At 51.7% G+C, this 26,453-nt stretch overlaps 1 protein-coding gene across 1 annotated transcript in view; it reads left to right on the top strand.

The window, feature by feature from the left end:
• The window catches only part of LOC144728859 (latent-transforming growth factor beta-binding protein 1-like), a 108,178-nt gene that overhangs the window by 18,805 nt on the left and 62,920 nt on the right, over window positions 1-26,453 (top strand). Inside the window, exons 5-16 of the mRNA XM_078608550.1 lie at window positions 151-327; window positions 1,999-2,232; window positions 3,295-3,623; window positions 3,911-4,013; window positions 14,205-14,282; window positions 19,606-19,728; window positions 20,517-20,678; window positions 20,788-20,970; window positions 22,969-22,991; window positions 23,418-23,457; window positions 24,847-25,023; window positions 25,395-25,493. Of these exons, the coding sequence (XP_078464676.1) occupies window positions 151-327; window positions 1,999-2,232; window positions 3,295-3,623; window positions 3,911-4,013; window positions 14,205-14,282; window positions 19,606-19,728; window positions 20,517-20,678; window positions 20,788-20,970; window positions 22,969-22,991; window positions 23,418-23,457; window positions 24,847-25,023; window positions 25,395-25,493 (1,728 nt within the window). The remainder of the gene's footprint in view (window positions 1-150; window positions 328-1,998; window positions 2,233-3,294; window positions 3,624-3,910; window positions 4,014-14,204; window positions 14,283-19,605; window positions 19,729-20,516; window positions 20,679-20,787; window positions 20,971-22,968; window positions 22,992-23,417; window positions 23,458-24,846; window positions 25,024-25,394; window positions 25,494-26,453) is intronic.

Raw genomic sequence — 26,453 nt, 5'->3', positions numbered from 1 at the left:
ATGGAAACTTCTTGGGAAGACCTTTACCTGGCAGTGGATGATCATAGCTGATCATGATGGATATATGATGAATTTTGGTGGAATGACGTTGACGACGACGATGATGATGCTGATATTGGTGACAAAGATCATCCCTCTGCCTTTTGCCAGGAAATTACTCGGTCCCAGTCCCCAAGCGCATCAAGGTCGTGTTCACGCCGACGATCTGCAAGCTGGACTGCGCCGGCTCTGTGTGCAAGACCTCCTGCTCCAAGGGCAACGTCACCACCATCATCGCCGAGGACGGCCAGACTATCTTCCCGCAGCACGGATCCGGCTTCCGCGTCGGTGTGTGAGCCCACGGCCCATACAGCTTTGCCGTGCTCGGCACATCTGCACGAAACTCATTGCCGGTCACTGCCCAGGTTTCGTCGGCGACCCCCGTCGGCCAGTACTACGGTAGACTCAAGTGGGGAATGTCCTGTAAAGCTATCGTCGGAACTTTAGAAGCGATTCAAGGTTTAAACCTGAGTTACAGGCGCTTGGATAGGACACTTGCTGGGAGTAACGGGTGTTGTAGGCTTGGGATGCGATGTGGTCAGGAGGTTGGCAGTACAGCAGTAGACTCTTTAAACTGTGCAGACATTTTAATGTAATCTCCTTGTAAGGGTAGTGAAGTTTCTCCGGGTGCTTTGGTTTTTTCACTCAATAATGGAATTACCCTAACATCCCAATGCAGAACTGTCCTGGAAAAGAAACTTGAGGCTCAGTGAGGCTTTCCTGGGCGAATATTAATAATTGTTACGGGGGCTCCAAAGGGTTATTCTTTTTCATTTTGCTTGTTCATTGGGTAGTGAACCGCATCCAGACCACCCCAGTGGCGGTACAGAATTTCACCGTGTCATTTACCGCTGGCGGATTATTTATTTAACTTTCTTTTTTTATTTCTAAGTGGCACGTGCTGGATTTTAATTCGCAGGCAGTGCGGAGACGTTGCACGTTGCGCTCACGCTGAACGGTGAAATCTTAAACCTCGGCCGTGTCGCGCCTGCTGGCAGGAAGTCCACACAACGGTAGTTGTTTACGTAGCGGCAGATCTCCGTGGCACTTGAAGGATCGCGCATGCCCGAGATGCGTCGCAGAGCATCGCATGTGAAAATCTCAAGCCCAAATGACCTTGAGCCCATTTCTCTTGGCGGGCACGCACAACGTCCAACCGTACGTCCCCCCCCCCACCACCCCGCCACCCACCTTGGGGGACACCTTTGGGGTAGCAGGCCAATTTATTCTGCATGTGACATGAACGCACGCGGCAGTGTTATCTTTCTGGCCCCGTATCACTCCACCCCCGCCCCACCCCCCCTAGCAATCTCGCATCTTGGCAGCCGCATCGGCAGCCCACACACACGGGCGTGCGCGCACACGGCGGCCGATTTTCTGAGCCAAAAAGCGAACGGCAATGGACGCTCGCTGTTGCATTGGAGGAGGTAGCAGCTGCGCCAATTCCCCCATGGTGCCATCGCTTCATAAATGTTCTTTTTCGGCGCTCAGTGCCAGGGGTAGCATTTGCAATGATAACACCTGCCTTTTCAAATAAACTTTTTGCTCGAATGATTGTTCGATCCGAAAAATCAATCTGTCGTTTTGACCAAATCAACATGAATGGTACTGATCGTATCAGATCTTGGAATATCAGTGGGGTTGGGAGACTATCTGGGAATACCAGGCCTTATAGGTTCGGGGCTGCAAGGTGGGCATCAGCATCAACAACAGCAGGAATCCTTGAGTGTTACCCCTCAAGCATCGTGGGTGTTCTCTATGTACTCCAGTATCCTCCCACATGGAGCCAAACTCACCTCAATTCAATTGGCCAAACGCCGTGATGAAACTCGGTACGACTTCCTTCGGTATATACAGGGCATGGTCTTTTATAATAATTATCATCATGATAACGATGCCACGATTTGCTGTGAAATGAAAACCTCCACCTGCCACCGATGATCTCTTTCCCACCCTCAGTGATCTGCGGAATCCCATGCCACAACGGCGGGCGGTGCGCTGCCAGGGAGAAGTGCTGGTGCCCGCCCAACTTCACGGGAAAGTTTTGCCAAATCCCGGCGCTCACCAACGATGTGAACGGGCAGGCCGCCACGGGGAGCGAGGCCCAGGCGGCCTCTGGCGGCCGTCGCCCCAGTCAGCCCAGTCACTCCGTCTACATGTTCCCGCTGTCGACCATCGGCAACTCGACGCAGGGTGAGGGCCGTGTTCATCATGGGCGCCAAGGGGGTTGATATGTTAATTACCTCGCCTGGTATACATGAGGTCGTGGGTTCGATCCCCACCCCTGACGCCTGCTGTATATTTGGAGTTTGCATGTTCTCCCTGTGGGCGTGTAGATTTTTACCCGGGTCCTCCCGGTTTTCTCTCCACATTTAGAATCAACATGCATTTAGAGTGTTTGGTTGCTACACATTTCCACATGATGATAAACCACTTCGTTGAGCTATACATAATCATGGCCAGGTCGTTTCTGAAAAAGAGCTTTCTAGCTCAGTGGGCCTTACCTGGTAAAATAAAAATAGTTTAGCTTCAGTTCAGTTTATCTCCTCAGCTGACGAGACATCTTTGACGTCGCCTCAACTACGTGTCCCCCCCTCCCAGCTCTGCTACTCCCCCGCCCACCCGCATGCCACACCACCCCCACGATATCATTCATCCCTCCCTCACTCCCAAATTTGTAAAGTCTCAGCGCCAACCGCACCTGGAATTCAGATGAACCTTGGCCGAGGAATTCGAATCCAACACTTTCTGCAAATGACGAGAGATGCTACCAACACAGGCGAATGTGTGTTGCCTGGAATTAATGAGAAATAACAACGAGCAAAGGAGTGCTCATCCTCACCAACAGCAAGGGGGGCACGACTCTAATTCGTATCCCGTGTGTGCGTGCCATGAGACCACCACATAGACCGTGCTCTTGGTTGACTCTCGGTCTCATTGCCATCAGAAGGGGATGGCCAAATACTTTTAATCCCAATTGAGTTGGTGGTCTAGACAAAGCTTACACAGCAGTGTACATGCAATGTAACGGTCAAACAACACACACAGATGTGCATTGCTTGTACAACATTTCTTCGGCCTTGTTCTTCTGTCATGTGGTGGTCACACAACGCGCTGTCACGAGGCATATAGATGGAAGTTTGCGCCTCCCCCGCTGTCTGCGAGCAACACAAACTCTGCGCGTGCCCGTTACCTTCTGTCTCGGCTGACGGTGCGTCGCCGCCCGTTCTCTCTCGCCGCGTGCCGCTCTGGCAGTGTCCGCGCCGGGGTCCCTGCCCAGCTACCCGGACCTGGTGAACGTCCACGTGAAGCACCCGCCCGAGGCCACGGTGCAGATCCACCAGGTGGCCCGCCTCATGGACGGCCTCAACATCTCGCACCACCAGGCCCACCGGCCGCCACACCCCCTGCCGAGCCCTCGCATCCGCCCGCTCGCCGCGCTGGGTGGGCACCAGCATCAACAGCAGCAGCGGGACAAGGAGAGGGACCAGGCCATTGTGGGTGGAGCTGATCCTTCTCAGCCCAGGATACTAGCCCGTGCGCCCATGCTGGGACGATGCTACGTGGACATCAAAGACAACAAGGTGGGGGTCTTGACGGCGCTGTCAGAGCACTGGAGCAGCACCGCTGGGAACCCGGGTTCAAATCCGGTGTTCAGCCGCGCACGATTGAAAATTGGGTTGTCAAGTCGTAGCGTATTAATGGGCTTGGACGGTCAACAATGACTTTACACACACACACAAAATACCCCATTGCATTACATTTCAGCTGAATCGCGACAAAGTTCTAAACATATGTGTAGAAGCAGGGCAGGGCAGAAATGTAGCAATAGCTAAATGCAAACACTTTGTTGTTGTTGTTGTTGATACAGTGTGTGAAGCCTCTGCCAGGCCTCACGAGGCAGGAGGTGTGCTGTGGGAGCGTCGGGGCAGCTTGGGGCCTTGACCGGTGCAACCGATGTCCGGAGAAGCTGGGTAAGTGTCGCACCCTCCGACCAGCTTACATGCCAAAGAACCTTCATGGAAAGAATAATATCTGACAATACTGGAAGTGGGGAGAACTACATGTAAATGCTTTGCCTTGTATGTATGATGTTTGAGATTCTTTCGCACCATAATGTAGCCAACCGTGCTAATCGGAGGTGCGGTAGGGCAAGAATGGGCAGTCTTGAGTGGTCTATGACTTTTTTTTTTCTCTTCTTGGTTCTTTCGGTAAAGTCACGTAGAAGGGAAGTAATAAAATAATGAAAAATAAAACATAATAAAATAATTTTCACGACGTTTCGGCTACAACGCAAGCTGAAGACGGCTGCTTGCGTTGTAGCCGAAACGTCGTGAGAATTATTTTATTATGTTTTATTTTTATTATGTTATTATTTTATTATTTCCCTTCTACATGACTTTACCGAAAGAACCAAGAAGATGAATCCCTGCAGTCACGAAAGCTTTAAATCGAAATTTGGTCTATCACTATTGTAGTGGGTTCAACTAAGTCGCAGACGCACTTCTTGGAGGCAACACATTTATTAAAACCAACACACGGGGTACTACCCCTTATCAAGATAACAACCTATGGTGGTGGACCACCAGGCTAACTACAGTAATTACACTGGAACTAGCTACGACGGACCGGACCCCAGCTTGGATCCAGGTCCACGTGTTGGTGACTCTTGTAGGACATAAAACATAAAACGTAGATTTCTTCAGGATGAACAACAGCAGCCGGTCCCTCTCGGGGACCCGGCTTATATCCACCTTCGAGAACCCTCGAGCAGGATCTCGGCCCTGACACGTGACCACCCCTAGCCCCCACCTGGGGGCCCTGTGTAGACTTTACCGGTCACGTGTCCTCTAGGGTCAACCAGAGTGCCATGGCCTATAGTAACCCCATTCCCGTTGCTGTCACCCTGACACCCCATCCTGTCGGGGTAGGCACTGCACGCAGAGCGTGGTGCCATCCAGCGCTGTCAGTCAGCGCTCACCGAGCCCCTCTAGGGCCGGTACTGCATCCACATATATGTGGTGCCCGCGATGTCAATACATCGCACGCCGTGCCTCTCTAAAGCCGGCATTATACAGTGACATCCGCGATGTCACTACACTTATTATGCAACAAAAAAAAGTCAGGACTTTTCATGTCCCAAAAAGACTTACAGATTTCCCAGGGCAGCTTCTACCTTGTCAACAACAGGACATCCTTGGAAAACCAAGGCAGGTGGCAAATTTACCTCCCGCCATGGATTTGGACTTAAATAGCGACGTTATTACTGGCACTGTGCCAGCCTACAGGGGTACTTGTGGCCACAGGCAGTGGATTGCTTCGGCCTAACAAGGCCCTGCATTCTATTTTTCCAGCTCTAGCGTTTCCAAACAGCCTGACAATCCCCCACGACCAACGGAGCATGGTGATACCTTGATCCAGCGAATAGGCTGAAATAAAAGCCGTAAATTATAATATTTCCATTGTTTATCGTCATTTGATGGAGCTCCTTTCTATTGGCCAGTATGCACTTAATTTTCGTATACCACATACCTGTCAACCCCTTATCAGTGCCTACCTTAATACAAACCTTATTGGTCACCCCGTGCCCTTATAAACCTCAACGTTCATCCTACAAGGTCCCATCACAAGGGAGAAACACAAACAAACAGACATATGTTTTGCCCGTATTGAAATGGCTGTATGCCGTATGGACCTGAAAACTCTATTTCCCTGTATAAGAATACGGAGTAAATCGTATGGGTTGACCGGTATGATACCAGATCGCTAAATATGATTGTCTTGGGGTTTTACTTCATTTGAAGCACGGTCAATTGAGCGCGACAGTTAAGCCAAGTTGTTTGCATTGCCCTCCCTGTCGGTTTGCTACGAGACCTTGCCAAAAAAAGACACCCATGGTCGCGTGCGCCGTCATCCGACGTGAAACGGGTTCATGGAGAGTAGTTTCCACTTTGTTTGGACACCTGGCGATCAGAAATCGACTGACTCCTTCGGAGAAAAAAGGAAGAGCATAAATTACAGAGTAACAGTGTAATTGCTTTTGCCGAAGATCTCTTTGATGTATACCGTTTGACTTTCTCTCCGCTCGGAATACCAAAGCGGTGCTATGAAAAACACAACAACATTTTCTTTACTGATGGTCGTCGGAACAATCTGACAAAACACAAAATATATGTGTTTTTTTTTTTAAACAGGAAACACGTGAGGTGGCCGTGTGAGTCAGAGGTCATTGCGCTGGGTTCGAATCCAGGTGCTGCCCCTTATTCTGTGGATAACTCAGAAGTTAGCTCTGCGATATCCACTCCCATGGGCCCTTCTCCAACACAAAGGGTCGCACTTATCTTGTCGCCCGAGATATATTGTTCTCCGTGGCTTTCTGCTGATTCGAGTAACCAGAAGTGACAGAAAATTCATTCTATTTCCCACAAGTAGCCGCACAGGTACCACAATTAATGTCCACAGATTCTGTCCTATTCTTTCGTATGGCAATATGTTCAGGAGCTAAAGGCCACAGGTAAACGTGGATAATAGAATCAATCGAGCCGAGTCGGTGCCATTTGTGAGTTATGCCCGCGATGCCAGCTGATGTGCCGAGGGTCGTTACTTGGGTTTCGTCCCCTGCTGTGAGTGACCCAGTCGCTGGGACCAACCCACTCGGCCACAACAATTGGGGGTTTTGTTGCGAGTGCGGGAGGAGAAGGAGGAGGTGCGCTGCACGGAATGGGAAGTGTCTGGGTGGCACAGCAGCGATTGCCGGGTGGCAGATGGGTTTGAATTATTCAACGGGCACATCTGGAACAGACATCCACTTTAAAGCGTCGAGGGGCTGCCGTTAACCCCATTCACAGTTTAACGGCGCATCGCACACGTCGCGTCGTCCATTATAACTGGGCAGCTTGGGTTCAGCTACAGAGGGTCGTGTGCATCTGTCCGTGCTGCCTCTTCCCCGGTGGGCAGTTTGCGTGGCACTAATGCGGCGTTTCCACGGCCACACAATAGCCCATTTGGTCGCTTCGCTGACCTGAAGATTGGGCCAAGCCAGGGTTGCCGAGGCAGTCTGCGAGCTCGATCTGGGGCCCGTGTGGCTAATCTATTTCTGGGCCGTGTGACACGCTTAGACGAGGGGGATAGCCGCTCACAGTTGGACCACACTTGGAGTCGTGACCGCCGTGATGGGGCTGTGCCGTGGTGTTCTATCGGTCTGAGTGTCTGGAATGATGAAGCAGAGGGTGGACTGTGACGGCACCACCGACCAGGTCGCCAGTCTAATGCTCGGTGTGAGAATTGCATGAGCCATTCGGGAATGAAGTAATGCATCTGTTAATAGATTCATGTTGGTTGAGCTTCATCCAGCAGTGGAGAGATCATGGCGGATATCGATACATTGATTAAAAGTGATTCTTACTCTCGTGACATGTATTGATACACACGTGCAAGAATCGATGATTACAAATGCATACAAAATATATGCCAATGTTGCATTTTCACGAGCGGATCGAATGGGACAAAACAATACATGAACAGTAAATACCCTTCGCGCACAGTACGTCGTCTATTTTTAGCCTACTCTTCCACGTCAGGTCTATTGGAAGAGGTGGGAATTACCCACAATACCCCACCACGAGTGACCTGCCGGTGGACTAAACTGTGGTGGTGCACCCATTGATGTGTCTTGGTAGAGACTCCAAGTGTCTCTCCTTTACAGGTGTCAATGATGGTGGACTTAAACACATCCCAAGCGCTGCCCACATTCTCCCACTGGTGGTGATTCAAGTTTCCCATTGAGACATTGGCGGAAGAGGTCTTGTTTAATCGAGTCCTTGAGACCTTCGACGTTTAGGAGCCAGTTTAATGGACATGGTTGAGCAGATGAATCGATGATGATCCGTCAGCAATCATCAGCTGCTCGAACAGCCTGGGTGAATCATACATTTGTGTCATCCCGGGCACGGACAATGACGTAATCGATCAAGTGCCAATGCTTAGATCGCGGATGTTCCAATGATGTTTTGTATCATTATTTTTCCTAGTGCAACAGGGCGTTGTTGGTGACGATGAGTCCATGTTCCGTGCATTTAGTCACGAGCAGGATACCGATGGAATTCACTTTTCCGACTCCTTCCTTGCCGATGGTTCTATTCCAGAGGTTCCAACTCTGGCATTAAAATTACCGAGAAGAAGAAGTTTGTCTCCCACAGGAACGGTAGAAAGGACCTGGTCAAGGCTGGCGTAGAATTCTGCTTTAGTTTCATCGTCGGCGTCAAGGGTCGGGGCATATCCGCTGATGACGGTGGCTTATTGGCTCCCCCACACCAGCTTGAGACGCAGAGGCACTCACTGACTCCGATAGGCAACTCGTCAAGCTGACTGATGAGTTAATTGTCGATGGCGAAACCAACTCCGTGCATCCGCCGTTGTTCTTCCTGTCTGCCTGTCCAGATGAGGGTACAGCCACCTCCTTGTGCCCTGAGCTGCCCCTCCCCTGCCCGCCGAGTCTCGCTCAGGGCAGCCACGTCAATGTCGTGTCGTCTGAGTTCCCGGGGCCACGATTGCGGTTCGCTTTTAGCGTTGTCCATGAGGGTCCTGACATTCCAGGTCCCAAATTCAATTATTTGACTTTCATGTTTGTTTCCGCTGCAGTAATGGTTGATCCCTCTGGACGCGGTTGTTCAGTCGGGAAGAGGTGAGACAGACGATGTTTAGGGCACATCATCGACTCGCGTAGGGAAACATAGTCATAGATCGAGACCCACCATAGACTCACACGGACATCCATCGACTCAAATAGACACTCCTTATTCCGTCTGGTGGAGAGTTGATCGGCAATGTTTATATATTCATGTCGATGTCAGCGAGTGAGCCAGTGGACGGCTTTAGGAGGAGCCTGGTGAATTCCTGAGACGCTGCCGGCAATTGTTTGTCCTTCAATTAGCACAGTCGGCTACGTACGGTTTAGTGAAAGGAGTTCAACGCACGTCCTCATGTGGCGTGCAGCGGCGTTACGATGTGGTCCAGTGGTCGGAGATCGGTGACCCCGCTGCTAACGAACGACGGTAAAAGTGCGTTAATTGATTGGCCCTCCTGCTGCGCCGACGTCTCGCACAGACGCTGCCAAGTGGGCAACCTTCAGGCGGCACGCAGCCCCAAATAACCTCGGTCTGCCGCGCAGGGCATCTGAGTGTCATATTCTTGGTTCTTTCGGTAAAGTCACGTAGAAGGGAAATAATAAAAGAATAAAAATAAAACATTATGAAAATTCTCACGACGTTTCGATTGCAACACAAGCAATCATCATCAGGTGTGAAAACTACAGCAAGAAAATTTTTGCTGAAGTGAAGATTGCTGTCGTTTTCACACCTGATGATGATTGCTTGTGGTGCAATCGAAACGTCGTGAAAATTTTTATTATGTTTTATTTTTTGTATTTTATTATTTCACTTCTACGTGGCTTTACCTAAAGAACCAAGAATATGAATCCCTGCAGTCAAGAAAGCTTTAAATCGAAACATCTGAGTGTCATTTAATTTATTTTGCGAGTTCATTCTCCGGCTGTCATAGTGTGTGTGTGTGTGTGCACTTATTGTGTTATTGTCGGGAGCGATGGCACAGTGGTGAGCACAGTGCGCTATGCGTGTGTGTACGTTGAACTGACTTTCGCACCGTACGTAAAGCAACCGTGCTAATCGGAGGCGTGATGAACCCGGCGACCTGAGAGTAAGCCATCGTGTTCCGGCAACAGCCTCCACATTTGCCAAATTAGAAAAACGCCCGAATTGAGATTGTACAAAGCAGTCATCGACCTCTGCTGGAAGACTAGTGGCCCGGGTCGCACTTGTTAATGAGAATTATCCTGAACGAAATAACGAAATGAACGTGGAATGCTTTAACGAGCGCTTTCGCATGCACGTGGCAGTGAAACGAAGTCACCAGGCGAAAACCTATCAAGATCACAAGGGGGACAGCACTCAAATCGCCGCACGGATGACTTCACGAGACCTACGTGCTTGTGTTTGGATTGTTTAAAGTTTGCGTTCGAATTCGCCGCTTTCAAAAATAGACGATGGGGTATCCCTTCCCGTGGGGCGCGAAATGGGGGGGGGGAGGGGGGGGGGAAACGCAGCTCGAGTGCTCGACTCGCAGCGAAGAAGGTCGCCCGTTCAAATCCCGGTCGAGGATCGACTTGGACATTCGTGGGGAAAGTCACACAGTGGTTGTGCTGTGGATACACTCGCCCCTGTCATGGGAATGTGGAATTTATGCCGCTAGTTTACCACAACATATATAGCAGATGATCACTGCCACATGCTCGTTATGAATGGGGAGGGGGGGGGGAGTGGGGGGGGGACCCACTTTGGGCTGGTCCTGTGTCCCGTGAAACAATAATACTTTTGAGAAACGATAACAAAGTTAAAGAAAAAATAAGAAAAAGATGATTTCGTACGAACACGTCGGAACGAGCGAGCGAGCGAGAGAGAGGGGGACATCTGGCACATCTTTTAATAATAAATTCCCAGCAGACGCAGACTGTACCACTTCCCATGCCCGCAGTCTTACCGAAGGGCCCCAGGCTCTTTGCTCTTTGCTCAGAACAAGTCCAGCAGCTTTTGAAGTGATCTGATGGATCTCTGCTTTCACAGCGCCGGTCAGCAGACTCAACATTAATTTCCCAACGCTCTCCTACAACTTTATTGACGGAACTTATCACTTGCAGACGCCGCCGCGACTCGTTGCGCTGTTTCGCGTCCGCGGCGGGGGGAGAGAAAAAAAAACTGTCCTCTCGAGATGTGTTCGCTCTTGTTATCATCATTCGACAATTTTATCCGGATCGCGCTGCTGTCGTCACGTGTCATTCAGAGCTCTCGCGGAACAGCGCGAGAGAATGCCTCGCCGAAGTGGATGTCACAGAGCTACCGTTGAGATCTCTTCAAACAACCTGCGGTCCACACCGTTGAGGGTAGCGTCTCCCCACCCGGTGTACGAGAGCAATGCTCGTCTCGTGATAGTCAAACGAAATTTTTTTTAATTACTTAGAGCTGAAATGTATCCAAATTAAGTGCAGGACTAAATGAAATATTGCGGATTTTTTTCTTTCTCGTGCAGTTATCGGAGATCGGGCTAAGACCAACATCTCGCTGCACTTGGGAACCCCGGGGGAGTTTAATCACAGGCGGCTGAAACCCGGAATCGGACCCACGATCTCGACGGACTCTTACGAGCTTTGCAAGAGAGGGAGGCGGAGATGGCATGAGATCGCGGGGAGACATAACACCGCCACATGGAATATCTTCAATCTCACTTTTTTCCCTTTCGCTTCCAGCCATATGCGGCGTCCAATATACATTACCCAGATAATCCGAAAAGAACGTATATTACCGCCGTCGCGTAAAACACGTGGAGAGTTTTCATTACGAGGGGCCAGCGCTGTGCCTCAACGCCGGCCCTCACGAGCGTCGCCTCGTGTGTACGCCGTTCCTCGGGCGCTCCGGTGTGACTTTACACCGGCGAAACGCGAAGAATTTTAATTTGTACCAGAAAGGCTCCTGATCCCACCCCCAACACACCCCCCCCCCTTCATTTCTCAACACACTCGGAGGGGGGTCCCCCCCCCCCTACCTTGTGGGTCGCGTCGTCCGTGGAGCCGGGACTGCACTCGGGACGAGAATTTTGCGTTTTTTTTTTCAAACTACCGACGACGACGCCACGGGTTGTTTGCAAACTAAAAGTTATGGAACTATTTTTTGTGATGCAGGTAAGGCCCACCGAGCTTTGTAGCTCTTAATCCGAAGCGACCTGGCTGTCACAAATGACAGCCCAACGAAGTGGTTTTCATCATCAAGTGCAAATGTATAGCAGCCAAACGCTCTGAACGCGCTTTGATTTAAAATGTGGAGGGAAAAGCTGGAGGACCCGGAGAAAAATCCACACGACCACGGAGAGAGAAAAAGACATGCAACTCCAAATATACAGGTGTCAGGGTTGAACCCACGGCCTCCTGCATACCAGGCGAGGCAGTTAACATCTCGCCACCGCGGCGCACGTGGACGAACGAGGAAGACGTGGCGTGTCTCCGGCCCGCGATGCCCGACGTCCAGGCCACAGCGCCACAGCAAGAGCGGGCGCCATGGGCTGCGCGAGCCTCTGTTTCAGTTAGGAGAAGGTACTTGAGTTGGGGGTGGGAGGCGGGGCGGGGCGGATAGGCAATTAGCCGGTCTGATAGCTCTGAGCAATTAAGTTAAACGGCTTTTGGGTCGTTTCGCAATTGGTCAGAGGTCGCCGGCAGAATGGGTGGTCAAGCGGCGAGCGCGGGACGTGCGGTTGAAGGGTTTCCCCGTGTGGACGCTGAGTAGCTGCACCCCCCCCCCAACCACCTTCTCTCACCTCCCCCACCCCCCAACCCCCGACCAGAGAAAGCTCTCATGGTGGCAGCCCCCCCCCCCCGCGTCCCAGCCACTCCTAACCCCGAGTCGCTCGCCCCCTCTCACCGAGAGAGAAGATCCACGGCCCATCGGCTCTCCTACGGGCACTGTGCAGCCTTCGGTCCTCGTTTGGCGTTGGCACTCGTGGCGATGCGGTGTTGTGCTCGTGGGGGGACGGTAGCGTGGGGATTGGAACATGTTTCGATTTAAAGCTTTCGTGACTGCAGGGATTCATCTTCTTAGTTCTTTCGGTAAAGTCACGTAGAATGGAAATAATAAAAGAATAAGATAAAAAATAATAAAATAATTCTCACGACGTTTCGGCCGCAACGCAAGCAGCCGTCCTCAGGTGAAGACCAGGTCTGTCGGGGAGACGCTGCTTGCGTTGTCACCGAAACGTCGTGAGAATTATTTTATTATGTTTTATTTTATTATTTTCTTATTTCCATTCTACGTGACTTTACCGAAAGAACCAAGAAGATGATTGGAACATGGTTGGGGGTTAGGAAGAGTGTCGGCGATAGGTTTGGGATTAGCGATCGGGATTTGTTTCAGGATCGGGTGAGGAATGAGGATGGTTTTTTTCGTCGATTGGGATGCTGATCGGGTGAGGAAGAGCGCCGTTGGCTGACGGCTTGGCTGACCGTTCGTGACAGGGTTGACGAGAGGGTCTGGGACACGGTAGGGGCCACCACGTGGTGGCTGCTACACTTTTAGCGAGGGCATCACTTCAAACGTCGGTCCCCGTAGCCAGCGCAATGATTGCTCAACCCAAGCGATGAATGCTTTGATAATTGTGCATTGCGTTTGCGCTGTTCGCCTTTTGCCATTCTCTGGTTGTACACTGGAGAGACGAAGCCGTCAGGGCCAATCAGTTTCAAAGACAACGCGTGCATTGTCAATGCGTGTTTGTTTGCCTGTTTTGCCACAAGCATGTTTGGTTGATGCAATCGGTGCTTATTTTGATGTTTGAACATCTTAACACCTCCTGTATTATTGCCGTAAAGGGTCAAGCCTATTGTTATTCTTCTCATGATCTTGATGCTGGAAAAAGGGTCCCATAGATTCCACGTCTGGTTTTTAGTTAGGCCACGTGGTAGTTTTATGCCAAATTCTTGTCGTTGACCCTGCACCACCCCTTCCGATATTAAGAAGCCACTGCAGCTATGCACTTTTAAATCATTTAAATTGAAAACTCATTTCTTTCGAACCGCTTTTTTGTATTCAGTTTATCCCCCCCGCACCTCCAATAACCACGGTTGGCTACGTACGGTGCGAAAGAAGTTCACCGTACTGCGTGTCACGTCTACACAGGTATTATTCACGTATCTTCCTCGACGTGACTCCCGTCGTGTGGGGGGGGGCGGGGTCAATGACAACAATAACAAAACAAGAATGCGATTTGTAACACGCGCGAGCCAAGACCCCCAGTATCGCCCGAGCGCTGCCTGACACAGTTCGGGGGAGCCTCAAAGCGTCTCTCAAAAGTCGGCGTGGACTGACCGCCGCCGCCGCTGCGATTATGCAGCGGAAGGGGACCCACGGTAGCCGCGTTCCAAACGGCGGTGGGCTGCCTCCGCGGAGGGGAAGCTCACCGGCCAGCGGCCACGGCTTTCCCGGGCCCTCGGTGTGGAAAGAGAGAGGGCGAACGCGCGGTTTTCACGCCGCGGCGCCAGGCGGAGGCACGCGGCCCACTAACGGCCCCCTCGACTGTTCCTCCTCCCCCCTCTCGTTCTCTGTCCGCTACAGGGCAGCCCATCATGGTGAACGGCGAGCTGGTGGAGTGCCCCCACGGCTTCCGCAGGGAGAACTCGACGCACTGCAAAGGTAACCCACGGGAACCGCCCCACCCCCACCCACCCGGTAGCGCGACTCGCACTTAGAGCCGCCCACCGTTTCCCACCGCGGACCTAACCCCACACGCGTTTCTCAGTCAGCACTCTGGGTATGTTCGTCGAAAGTGTGCACTCGACCGAAACGAAGTTCAGCGCGATACCGGCGCCAGATCTCGACGCGAACGGATTTCTGCCACCCGAGCACCAAAAGCCAATTTCCAGACTCCCCGGGTCGAACCCAGACAGTGGCAACCCCTCCCTATTTATACCCCAGCGCCCCCCCCCCCCCCCCCCCGACAAAAGCTTTACCCAGTGCAGGGAGGCGAACTCGTGACCATTCTGATAGAAGTTTATCTTGCCAGGAAGACCTGCGGTGTGAAGCCAAACGTGTTCAACGCCCGCCGCCACTCGCCGTACGCGACCTTCGCTCGGGTTTGGCGCGCTCCGACGAATCTCTCCAGTTGCGGGAAAATGTGCGCCTTTTAAGGCCAGCCGCACGGCACTCGGCTGGCCGCGGTCAGACGGCCAAATGCAGAGCAGCTAAGGCTGCTGTAGCACAGTGGCGCGCGCGCGCACGCACGCACGCACACACCTGCCCTTTGATGCGTTTGATGTTTAAAACGGGAACAAAGCACTTGGCGTTCTTTTTTTTTCCAGACGGGAGCAATAATTAAAAAGCCATCACCACCGCTCACCTCCAACCGCCCTTAAACACGATAGCCTGGGCGGCCCTTTCCTCGATTGTGTACGCCGGGGGGGGGGGGGAAACGATTCGGCAAGCGCCACCGTTTCGGGCTTTTAAGGCTTCGCTAATCCTTCTCCTCACCCACGCCGCCCCCCCCCTCACCTCGTTTAAATCAACGTGTTTGCCAAAAAAAAAAGGGGGTTAGGGGCATCCTAAAATGCAGGAAGTTTGGGAAAATAGGTTTTGGCCTGCAAGCTGTAATTATGTGGTCTTGGGCACATTAAAGGATTAGGCGGCGACCACTACGACGGAATTCGGAGAAATTTAAGGGGGCGCGCTGTCGCGCCGTGCCCGCGAATTCGCCGGTCTCTGGGTTGGTAGTCGCCAGGACGGGGGGGGGGCGAAAGCAAACGAAGCAAAAGGTCGTAGGGCATCAGAGAAGCTCAAGAAAGCAGGGGCCCAGATTCACGTAGAAAAAAATATGACCCCACCAAGTGGAAATCAGATCCTTGTAAACATACAAACAATATCATCGTTTATTATCACAATAAGAATTTTAACTTCGTTACCACAAATGTGTCTGAGTCTGTTCGTATCGTGATGCACCCCAACAAATATTTTCTGCTTAGGGCCCCCAGTGGGCTGGCAATAGCACTGGCTGGTCGTTTGTCTCAACGTTTATTATTCATCCTCGTCTTATTAAAGGCTGGGGAAAGCTACCCATCTCAGCATGAATGGTGCACCGTTTCTCAGGGGCATTTATAGACGCAGTATATTCACGGCCTCATGCTTCCTGCGAGAAATATTCGTAAAAAAAAATGCTCACCGTGGTCCGTCCATCTGCGGGTTGCTCATAAAACAGAAGATGGATTGAACCTTAGAAATGTTCGCAGGCTTTTTTTGCGAAACATTTTTGACAGAGTCAAGAGAGAGAGAGAGACAAGAGAGAAACGATATGAGGAAGCCACTTTTCAATCTAGATTAAAAACTAATTTCTTCAGAACTGCTGTTTGTGTTTAATTTGGTGTCCTTCCCCCGTACCTCCGATTAGTACGCTTGGCTACGTACGGTGCAAAAGCAGTTCAACATACATACATACATTCCCTGCTCACCGTCTTCACGAGATGCCAGCGTAATCCAAGAGGTGGTTACATTATTGAAAAGTGAAAGTGTTTCCGTGGGATAATACGAAGGTGTTGATGCAGGGACGCATTCCGCAAAGTGCTTGTGGCTAAAATGAACCCTACTCCTCTCACTTCATTCTTTGGCACCGTCTCGAAACGATAACAATAATAGTCGTGAAACGTGCAGCGGCGCGCACCGAGACCTGATTCCATGATTGTGTAAGGGCGGCTTTCAAAGATGGCGAATGGAGCATGGAGTCATTGTCATTGGGCGCCACCGTGGCTAGATGTTTACTACCTCGCCTAGTATACAGGAGGGCGTGGGTTCGATCCCGACCCTGACGCCTGCTGTATATGTGGAGTTTTTATGTCTCCACGTGGTCGCGACGATTTTTCTCCGGATCCTGCGGTTTCTCCCTCCACGTTTCGAAACATGGGTTTAGAGTATTTGGCTGCCATAAATGTCCACGTGATAAGCCACTTCATTCAGCTATCATTTGTGGCCAGGTCACTTGGCCACAAATGAGCTATATCGCTCAGTGGCCCTTACATGGTCAAAAATAAATAAGTAAAAAGTCCACACCATTTATATTCAACAATTACAAAACAAAAAATTTTCTCACACACACGCAAGATATTCTCAGCTGTATGTTTATACGTAGAACTTCTTTCGCACCGTATGTAGCCACCTGTGCTAATCGGAGGTGCACAATTGTTAGCGTGTATTGCTACGTGTGGATTTTTCGCCTACGAATTGATTTTAATCAATGAGTCGATGCATCTCTGCTCACCTAACGGGCAGGAAGCCATGGTGGAATATACGTAGGTGACGGATGGCTAGGGCTTTTTCGAAAACTTCCAGGGCTTAGCCCCTCAGCCCTAGTGGGCAGTCCGAGCGTGCTCACACAGCCTCCAGGCGTGGAACCGTCCACGACGCCGCACCGGGCTGTGGCGGAGAGCGACCGTGGTCCAGAGGCCGGCCCCTTGGACGCGCCGCCAGTCCCACCCCTGCGGCCCTGCTCGTGGACGACCTGGCGCTTTCTCGCTTTCCTTGTCAGATGGAAAAAAAAAATGACCGATCATTAACTTAAACAAATATTGAATTTCTGTAAAAACAATACGTTGAAACTTATGATGAAAAAAAAATGTCAGGCCCCTTTCCAAGAATTAATATTTTATTACCCACCGCCTATGAATGGGTACATTGACGCCGGCTGGGTTGCGCACAACGCGACGGAGGTGAACGGCCGACCGACGCTCCTGTGGCGGCCCTGCAGGCTGCGATGGGCTGGGACGCGATGGTTTTATCCCAGAGCTCGCCCAATTTGACGAATGACCGCGGGGCCTGCTCTTCATTTTATAATCCCCGCTTCTTCTCCCCCCCCCCCCGCTGTTTTTACATTCGCCTTTGATCAGCAGAGGCTTGGCAGTTTGCCGCGGGTTTTTTTAAATACTTTTTTAAATAGGTATTTCCCGGCGGCTGAGAAGGAATAACAATCGCCGCGCGGGCGAGCAAACGGTGGGAGGCGGTCGTGGCTGTAAGCGTCCCGCTAGGAAGAGTCGCCGGCCGGTGTCAGGCAGCACGGGGTCAGGGGGGTTGGCACCTCTGGGTTATGAAAAACAAAACAAAAAACAGGACTTATCGTGGGAAGAAGAATATCCGACAATGCCAGAAGAAGGGGGAGAATTCCACGCCAATGTAAATCGTGTAATATTAGATAGCTGACAACCATAACTTGTAATGTTCCTGCAATAAGTATCGATTTCCATAGGGGAAAAAATTGGGTGATCCTGGGATAACCAGGACAGGTGGAAACCTTAGAATGGGGTCAGAGCCCAGGGCAGATAGATTCAACAACCCATTGCTGTCCTCATAACCACCAGGACATAAGGAGGCCTTCATCCAGCAACGTATTGACAAAGGCCTTTAAATTAATATTATTAATGCGAATGAATTGTATCTACATTGTAATCTCTGTCGTTATCGTTAGCAGGGCAGCGTTTTGTTGGGGTGACAAGCTTTGGCCGTTCATCGCAACGGATGAACGTCGGTGTCTCAATTCCCACGCTCGCGCGTTTGGGCTGCGAACAGCGCGGTGGAGTGACAAAGGGGACTGTTGAATGACCTTCAATTCGCATCGCTGCAGCACTCCCGATCCTCATGGGCCAGAATTGACGTGCATCCTCGCGTGCCTTCATCATCGTTATCATCCTCATTGTGGTCATCGTGGAGGCCTCTGGAATCCTTGGTCACTTACCGAGCCCAGGCGTGAAGTGCCCTCCTCCTCCTCGACTCACCGCTCACCGTCCCGCCAGCAGGACCGCCCGTGTCCCCACATCTGCGGCGCGTTAGCGCGCTTCCTCCATGGCTGGGGATGTTAAATAACTCGGCGCAGATGAAAGCCCTCTGCACCAACGAGGGCTTGCGAGGGGGGGCGGGGCCGGTGGGATTTAGGGGGGGGGCGAGGCGGCGGGGCAGCCAGGTGCTGTGCACACGCCACGGCACAGACGGGTCCGTGCGATGTCTGGGTCAAAACATTAGCCCACCTTCGGTCGGAAACGAAGTCTAATTTGTGGGCGGCTTCTTCTTCTTGTTTGGGGCAGCAATGCGAAACGGGGTAGGTTGGTGGGGGGGGCGATGGTGGGCAGGAGCGTGAGCGGCACCTGGCACCCTGGCAATCGCGGGGCTAATCGCCACTCCGACGCTATTGACTTAACCTTCGGGTTTAACGCAAAGCAAAAACAGTCCCAATTTTTTTTAAACCCGCGCACGCTCCCGACTAAAATAACAGGGCAGGGTCGCGCTGCGGCTTTCAACTCGTGGCCTGCCCCGGACGGCGGCAGCGGAGTGATCAACACGCCGGAACTTGCGACCCCGATGCCGCCGGTTAGACGTCGTGGCAGTTGAAACAATAGAAGGGGGTTTCTGAAATCCTCTCTGTCCGCCCAGCAGTAGGAATGGGTGACAAGCCACAGTGAGTCGACCGGCAGGTTTGGTGTGGTGGGGTAAATCGTGTACTCGCACCCTTGCCAAGTTTTCTTCCCAGCATGGAAGAGTAGGCCAAAAAAGACCCTCTAGATGGATCTCTCCGTAGCATCGTTCAGTGGCGGCCCTTCTGCCCACGGTGGCATGAGCGAGCAATTGCAGGGCTGCACCTTTTCCGTCGCGTGCAAGCTGTGGCTGGCGCTCAACCCGGTTGTCCGAGCGGGCGTGATTCCCTCCCGGTAAACATGCAAACTTTAAATCTTGATTTGAAGTTTTCATGACTGCAGGAATCCATACTCTTTGGTTCTTTCGGTAAAGTCACGTGGGTATAAAATTGCTTTCCCACCTGCTGACGGACGCTTGTGTTGCACCCGAAACGTCGTGATTCATTTAATTTTATACCTACGTGACTTTACCGAAAGAACCAAAGAATATGCGAATGTGGGTTGGCGTTTGCCCAATATTTGCACGCTGACGGAGGGGTGGTGGGGGGGGGGGTTTGTGCGCTCCGATTGTGCAGATATTAACGAGTGTCAGCTGCGCGGAGTCTGCCCCAACTCCACGTGCCTCAACAGCCCGGGCAGCTACACCTGCAGTTGCTTCATCGGCTACGTCTTCGACTCCACGAGCCACCAGTGCATCTGTGAGCAACATTATCTCTCACCAACACCCATACGAAGATCCCCCCGTGTCGCCTTAAACAGACTATTGGAGCAAGTGCTGTGAGCAAACACTTATGAAGACCGGCACGACACACGAGGGGGGTGGTTTGGCCGTCACTACCACGCCCGGCCGCCTTTGTCTCCCAAGCATTGATGTTTACACACTGCACCAGTCACTCATTTAAGGCTGAGTCGAGCTAGGCGAGGCCCAGGACCGGGTTCAGTTACTCGCACACTCCGGGCTCGTAACACAGTGCGCTACCAAACGATGAGATCACGACGTTGATCATAACGAATGGAAACGATCGTGACAACCAAGTGACTCAATTGAGCCTAAACGTGGCAAGCATCGGCCCCTACTGCTCCTTTTTTGCAGGTCAGGTGCTGAGTCATCTTGTGCCACGCAGGTACAGCTGCCCTTGGGATGGAGCTAGCTGTTGTTAATCTCAACACTGTGTGGTGTGTGGCCTTAGCAATACAATATATAATTGGCGTAATGGCCCTATTTCATGGCACACATAAATTAAATTGAGGTTTTTTTTTATATCAAAACCAAATCATCAATTAATATTAACGACGAATCCAATGACGATAGCAATGATCACGACCGTGATGACGCTGACGATGCCAGTGATGATAGCAATGCCCACGGCGACGATGACCATGATGGTGGTGATGATGATGATGATGGTGACAACGCTGCTGCTGCTACCCCTCCCCACCCTGTGCCACCCCTACGCACGCTCCGTCGAACGAACCGTCGTCCCAGCCGACAAGCTGCTCTCGGGCAAGACGGGACTGTGCTACCGCGCCACCGACGGCCGCTCCTGCTCGCTGCCCATCGCCATCCCCCTCACCAAGCACATCTGCTGCTGCAGCGTGGGCAAGGCCTGGGGAAAGAACTGCGAGCCTTGCCCCCCGGAGGGACACAGTGAGTGCTGCTCCACGTGCACGATACACCGGGCCACGTGGGGAGGGAGTGCCGGGCCGCGAGAGTGACGAGCGCGTGCCGTGCGCCCCTGGTGTGTCCGCGCCCGCAGCCGCGTTCCGGGAGACGTGCCCGGCCGGCATGGGCTACCACTTCCCCATGTCCGAGGTCAAGTACAAGATCCGCAAGCTCACGGAGGACGAGGTGGCGCAGCGCGGGCGCGAGCCGGCCGGACGCCCGCTGCCCACGCCGGCCGACGGGGACGACGCCGCGCTGCTCCGCGGACTCGACGACTGTGAGTGGCGGTCGAGGTGGGGGCGGGGAGTGGCGGGGGTGCTATGGGCACGTGGCTCCGTAGCACCAGCGCATGTGGGGGGTGGTGGGGGGGGTGGTGGATCTCTCTACCGCGTGGAAGGGTGGGTGGGTGGGCGTCGAGGAAGAGCCCGTACCCCTGGCTCTACAGGAGCAGGTGGTATCAGTAAAAAATGCCGACCTGTTCCGTCTGTACGGGATAGAGCGTTGTCCCCCCGCGCGTGTGGGGTTTTCTCTGTGGGCTCCGGCTTCTTGTCCAGATGGAGCACCTTGATACATAGAGGACCGCAGGGCTTGGGGTGAGTTGTCCTTTGTCTTCGCGAGCGGGTACTATGCGGCGCGTTGTGAGCTGAATCGGTGTTTTTTATCAACGCGGTTGTTGAGCACAGGGACCAAAGGGTTAAAACGTCAAGCGGCCAGCAAGAAACAGCACTGTCGAAGTTGTCATAGACGAGAGGTCAACACGCTAATTGAATTGAGCAAGAGCAATGTAAGAGTTTGGGAGAGGCAATGGGATGAATTCCAGGGTGGAGCAGTGCGAGGGATGAAGCAGAGAGAGAGAGATGTTTGTGACCTGCAGGGTTGGTGGTGGTGGTTAACCTCAGTGTGGATGACGTGAAACAGTCTCGTAGGGCCAGTGATTAACATAAGACCGAACAGTCCAGAACTTTTTTTCCGGGTGTTACTTTGGCACACCACATTCATCCATGTCGCCGTATTTTGTCCTCAGAAATTGTATAAACCTGTTAATAGCATTGTAGGAATATAGGGTACAATAATATAGGATTATTATGAATAGATGTATGGCTAGTACCCTACACCCATAATCCAGACTCTGAGCCAGCCTGGCAGCGTTCCGGTAAATATCGAGTGAGAAATTACGCCCTGGGTTGAGCCACCTTCGGAGGCCATCATCGGACAGAGTGAGAAGACCACTCACCGTGTGGGCGGGGATAGTGGTTGAGTGGGCGTGGTTATGTAGAACTGGGCGGGGCTAACAGAGGGAGGTTGCCGCCAGCTCACCACCACGTGTGCTCGGTTGAGCCTCCCAAAAATGCAGTAGCTTTTGAGGTGAGCAGGTTTTGGGATCATTCTTCTGTGCACACTTCCGGCTGCGCGGCAAAGCGAGGCAAGGTGGCGAGATGTTAACTACCTCGCCTGGTATACAGGAGATCGTGGGTTCGATCCCGACCCTGGGGCCTGGAAATTTGGAGTGTGCTTGTTGTCCCCGTGGTCGTGTGGATTTTTCTCTGGTTTTTCCTTACACATTTAGAAGCACGCGTTTAGATCATTTGGCTACTATAAATTTCGACGTGATGATACATTTTGTTGAGCTATCATTTGTGGCCAGGTCGCTTCTGAAAAAGAGCTATATAGCTCAATGGGCCTTACCTGATTAACAGTGGAGCCACTGTTAATCATGTTGTATTGGTGTAATTACAAGAGTGTTGATTTTACACAGTGGGCCCAGTAAACACTTCGACAGAGGCAGCAGCAGCAGCGGCTGTACTAAACTGCCCCTATGGGGAAATGTACCACATGTCAATCGATGTGCAGATTCTGGGCAGCCGCGCGTCGCATCTGTTGTGAATATCGTGTTTCCAGCACGGCCACCTTCGATGTGCTCACAGGTTCCCCCTCTCTCGTCAATTCTACGCGCAGTTCGCACGGTCACTCGTCAGGCAGTCGGCACAGGTGAAGACGCAGCCCTGGGATGACCGCGCTCGCTCGCTAGATGGAGCTCTAGGGAGCCCCTCTAGCGGAGGCTATTTTGGTCTCCTTTTACACGCCGCCAATTGGCAGACTGTGGTGAAATCAGTTACACCGCTGGCTGGACAGAGGTCGGAGGATTTGTTTTGACTGAGATTGTTTCAGCACAAAGAGACCTCGTGTCTAGCAGCGTTGCAGTAGTGCTTCGATGATAGTTTCGTAATAAACGGGCATCATAATAATGTTTTTCAAATGGGGTTTTTTTTTGCAGATGATATTTTGGAAGGTCAGCAGGTAAGAAACTATTTTTATTTATCTATTAGCACATCATCGTTATCATCATCAGCTGTTTTTTTTATCCACTGCTGGATCAAAGCTCTCCCATGCCCTCATCATCTCTCTGCCTTGGAATGCCACAATCCATCTTTTCTTCCTGCACGCAAATTGATCTCATCGCTCCATCTCCGCTGTGGGCCTCCTCTCAGGCATGCTCTCGCCTTTGGCTGCCATTCCGTCACCAGTCTTATCCGTCAACCATCATCATCATCATCCCTTCTGACATTGATGTGTCGTGCCCATGTAAATGCCTTGTGTTTGAGTTGACACTTTGCGTGCCGTGTTCATGCGTATCCTCAAATCATTTTCAAAAATGTGTGACACTAAGGTACGTCGCTCTTAAAGAGGGGTATGGAAATAACTCAATTATAATTTCCTCTGCAGATTATCGCTCAGTTCCAAGATGGACAACGGAGTTTCCAAGGTACGGCAACAAAAAACTCGTGCAGAGCAAGGGCCACTGATTTGCACTCTGTCAGGAAACACTTGCCACGACCGATCAGCACGGTTGGCTACGTGCGGTGCGAAACAAGTTCAGCATACAATCAATTACATTAATCCACCAATTCCCTTGAAATAGATTATTCTGGTCTCAATAAGTTATTACTAATAACAATGATGTTAATGTCCAGCCCTTTGTCAATCCACTGCTGAATGAAAGCCTCCCGAAGCCGTGTCGGTCTCGGGTGATGTTAGACCATACTTCACCAGACTGGTGAGGGCAGGTTGGTGGACGTTTGGGGCTGGTCGCTGATGGTAGCCGTGGCTGGGAATCGAGCACGGGTTGCCCGGTTCATGGCACAATGTACTAACCACTGTGCCACCACTCCAGGAGGTGTCGTGGAGGGTGACGGAGAGAGATTGTGTAATTGGTTCGTGTCACCTACAACGCAGCCGCTAGAGGTGCTGCCACCATTTACTGCAATGGGTATAATAATACACGCACACTCTTGAATTGAATCACAACCCAAAATTACGGCCACTCAGTTGAACCACCGTGGGAAGAGGCGGCCTGAGTCATAACACATCTGATATTTATATGTGTGCCGCATGTATAAAGTCTCGTATTTGTATCGTCCGTTATCCCGGCGGAGTCCTTGACACTTGGCTAAATAATCGTTTCGAAGTCCTTCCTCTAAAGAGGCTCGCGCGCCACTTGGCAGTGATTAAACAAAATAAACGGCCGTGCCTCTCCGTTTATTTGGAGTTTGCTTGGCGTCCCTTGGGAGACGAACGACAGTGATCACCTTCGTGCAAACGCCGTGTTGTTCTGGGGCCTCCCGCCGCGTAACAAAGACAAAGATCCCCCGTAGAGCCTTAACAGACTGTTGGGGCAAGTGCTTTTAGCGAGCACCACCGATGAGGGATGGCACGGCACACGAGGGGCTGGTTGGCCAGCACCATGCCCGACCGCTTTTGTCTTCCCAGTGGCGATGTTTATACACCACACCAGGTACTGCTCTTTGAGGCTGAGTTGACCTAGGGGAGGCCGAGGACCAGTTCAGATATTCGTCACTGGTGTTGGCCGTGAGCGGGAATCGAACTCGGGCTGCCGGGTTCTTAACGTAGCACGCTAACCGCTGCGCCACAGCTCCCCACACGCACGCGCCAATCACGTGGTTAGTCAGTAGCCAAATTCCTGTCCAATCTCTGCAGCCCTCTATGTATTCAGTTGTTAACGGCCAATTAATGAGCCTTCACGTGTGCGAGGACCCCCCCCGGAGTAAACTGCTCAGAATGCAGGAAGCCAATATGGGTGTGCTGCGTGTGTGCACTGCGCTGTGCCGCTGTTGGCTTGGTTTGGCCGGGGAAGAGATCTCGCAGAGGCTACAACGTCCAGCCCTGGTGGAGCCTCCTCCTGGAGCGGCCGCGGGGAGAGGGACACACGGAGGCGGCGGTGGCGGCGGTGGCGGTGGCGGCGTGAGACAGCCCGTGGCAGGAGCGGTCGGCGCCATCTCGTCCGACAGGGAGCCCCCCAAGAGAATCCAGAGTATGACCATCATCATCATCATTGTTGTCATAATTGTCATTGTCGTGATCATTATTGTCTCCGTCATCATCATTGTCATCATCATTGTCATTATCATCATCGTCATCATTATTGTCGTCATAATTGTCATTGTCGTGATCATTATTGTCACCGTCATCATCATCATTGTCATCATCATTATAGCCTTCGTAATGATCATAATTACGATTTTTTGCTTTGCCATTATAGATATTCCAGTTATCTTCTCTATCATTGTCATCGTCATCATCATTGTCATTATGGTTATTCATGATGATGATGGTCATTGTGATTAGTGTCTTCTTCGTCATAATCACTTATATCATCATCATCATCGTTATCTTCTCCTGCAGTTGGTACCTCGCGTGAATCTCCGGGCACCGTGGTGAGACAGCCAGGAGGAGGAGCTGGTGCCGTCCCCCCCGACAGAGACTCGACAAAGAGAATCCAAAGTACGACCCTAATCATTGTCATCATCGTCATCACATCATTTTCCTCATTGTAATTGTGAGCATTATCAGTTTTTTCATCATCGTGTTCATCATCATCAATTAGTGGGGTTTGGGTCAGGAAGCACGGGTTGCTTTTCCACTGCACAAGCCAAGCCGTGCCAGGGACGTCACGTGCTACATGTGACGCCAAGACACAGGCAGATGACGCGGCGACACTGTGTCTGAGTCGTGCCGCGCCCCCTGGCCCTGCTCGGCCCCGAGCCAGATTCAGATGTCATCCGGTGAGGCCAGCGCAGCACGTCTCGGTAAAATACCAGTGGAAAACCACCCGTGCCGTGCCGGCCCAGTGCTGGCCCTTACCGGCACGGCTCGCATGTGCAAGTGGAAAAAGGCTTATACCAGGGAACCGTTGAGGGATCGCAGAGTGCATAGGCGCCCCATGCTGCGTGCGAGGAAAGGGCTTGTTTACGCATGAGACGCTAAATGAGAACCATCTTGGGACCGCGGTCCGCTGCGAGCGGCCACATTATACGGAACGCGGCGCCGGAGGTTGATTCCGGTCAAATTGTGTTTCACGGTAAAAGATGAAAAAAGGCAGCGTCAGACGAGCATTGCACGAGGATCTTAAACCGCATTTATTTGATGCTGCGCATTGCGCTGGCTATCGAATGAGTCGCAGGAATGAATGTGAATGGACGGTTGCGCAAGCTGCGTCTGATTGGGGATTGTTGACTGTGACAGAAATAGGATTTGGAATGTATTTCTCGCGGATCGCGCGCTTGGCGGAACAGAGGAAAATGTTGAATCAATGAAATACTTCTTTCTCTTCGGCCGTTTTGATCTTCACGAAAACAACTTCTCGCTTTGACCTTTATTATCGCTTCTTGCATTCATTTCCATCAAACACAACGGGCTGTGATGTGTAAAAGTAAAAAAAAAACTGTTTTAAGAAAAAATTAC

The sequence above is a fragment of the Lampetra planeri genome, chromosome 30 (assembly GCF_965212315.1).
Source record: "Lampetra planeri chromosome 30, kcLamPlan1.2.h2, whole genome shotgun sequence".
Classification (NCBI taxonomy): Eukaryota; Metazoa; Chordata; class Hyperoartia; order Petromyzontiformes; family Petromyzontidae; genus Lampetra; species Lampetra planeri.
Note: the sequence above shows the minus strand (reverse complement) of the source record. Positions and strands in the feature narration are given on the sequence as shown.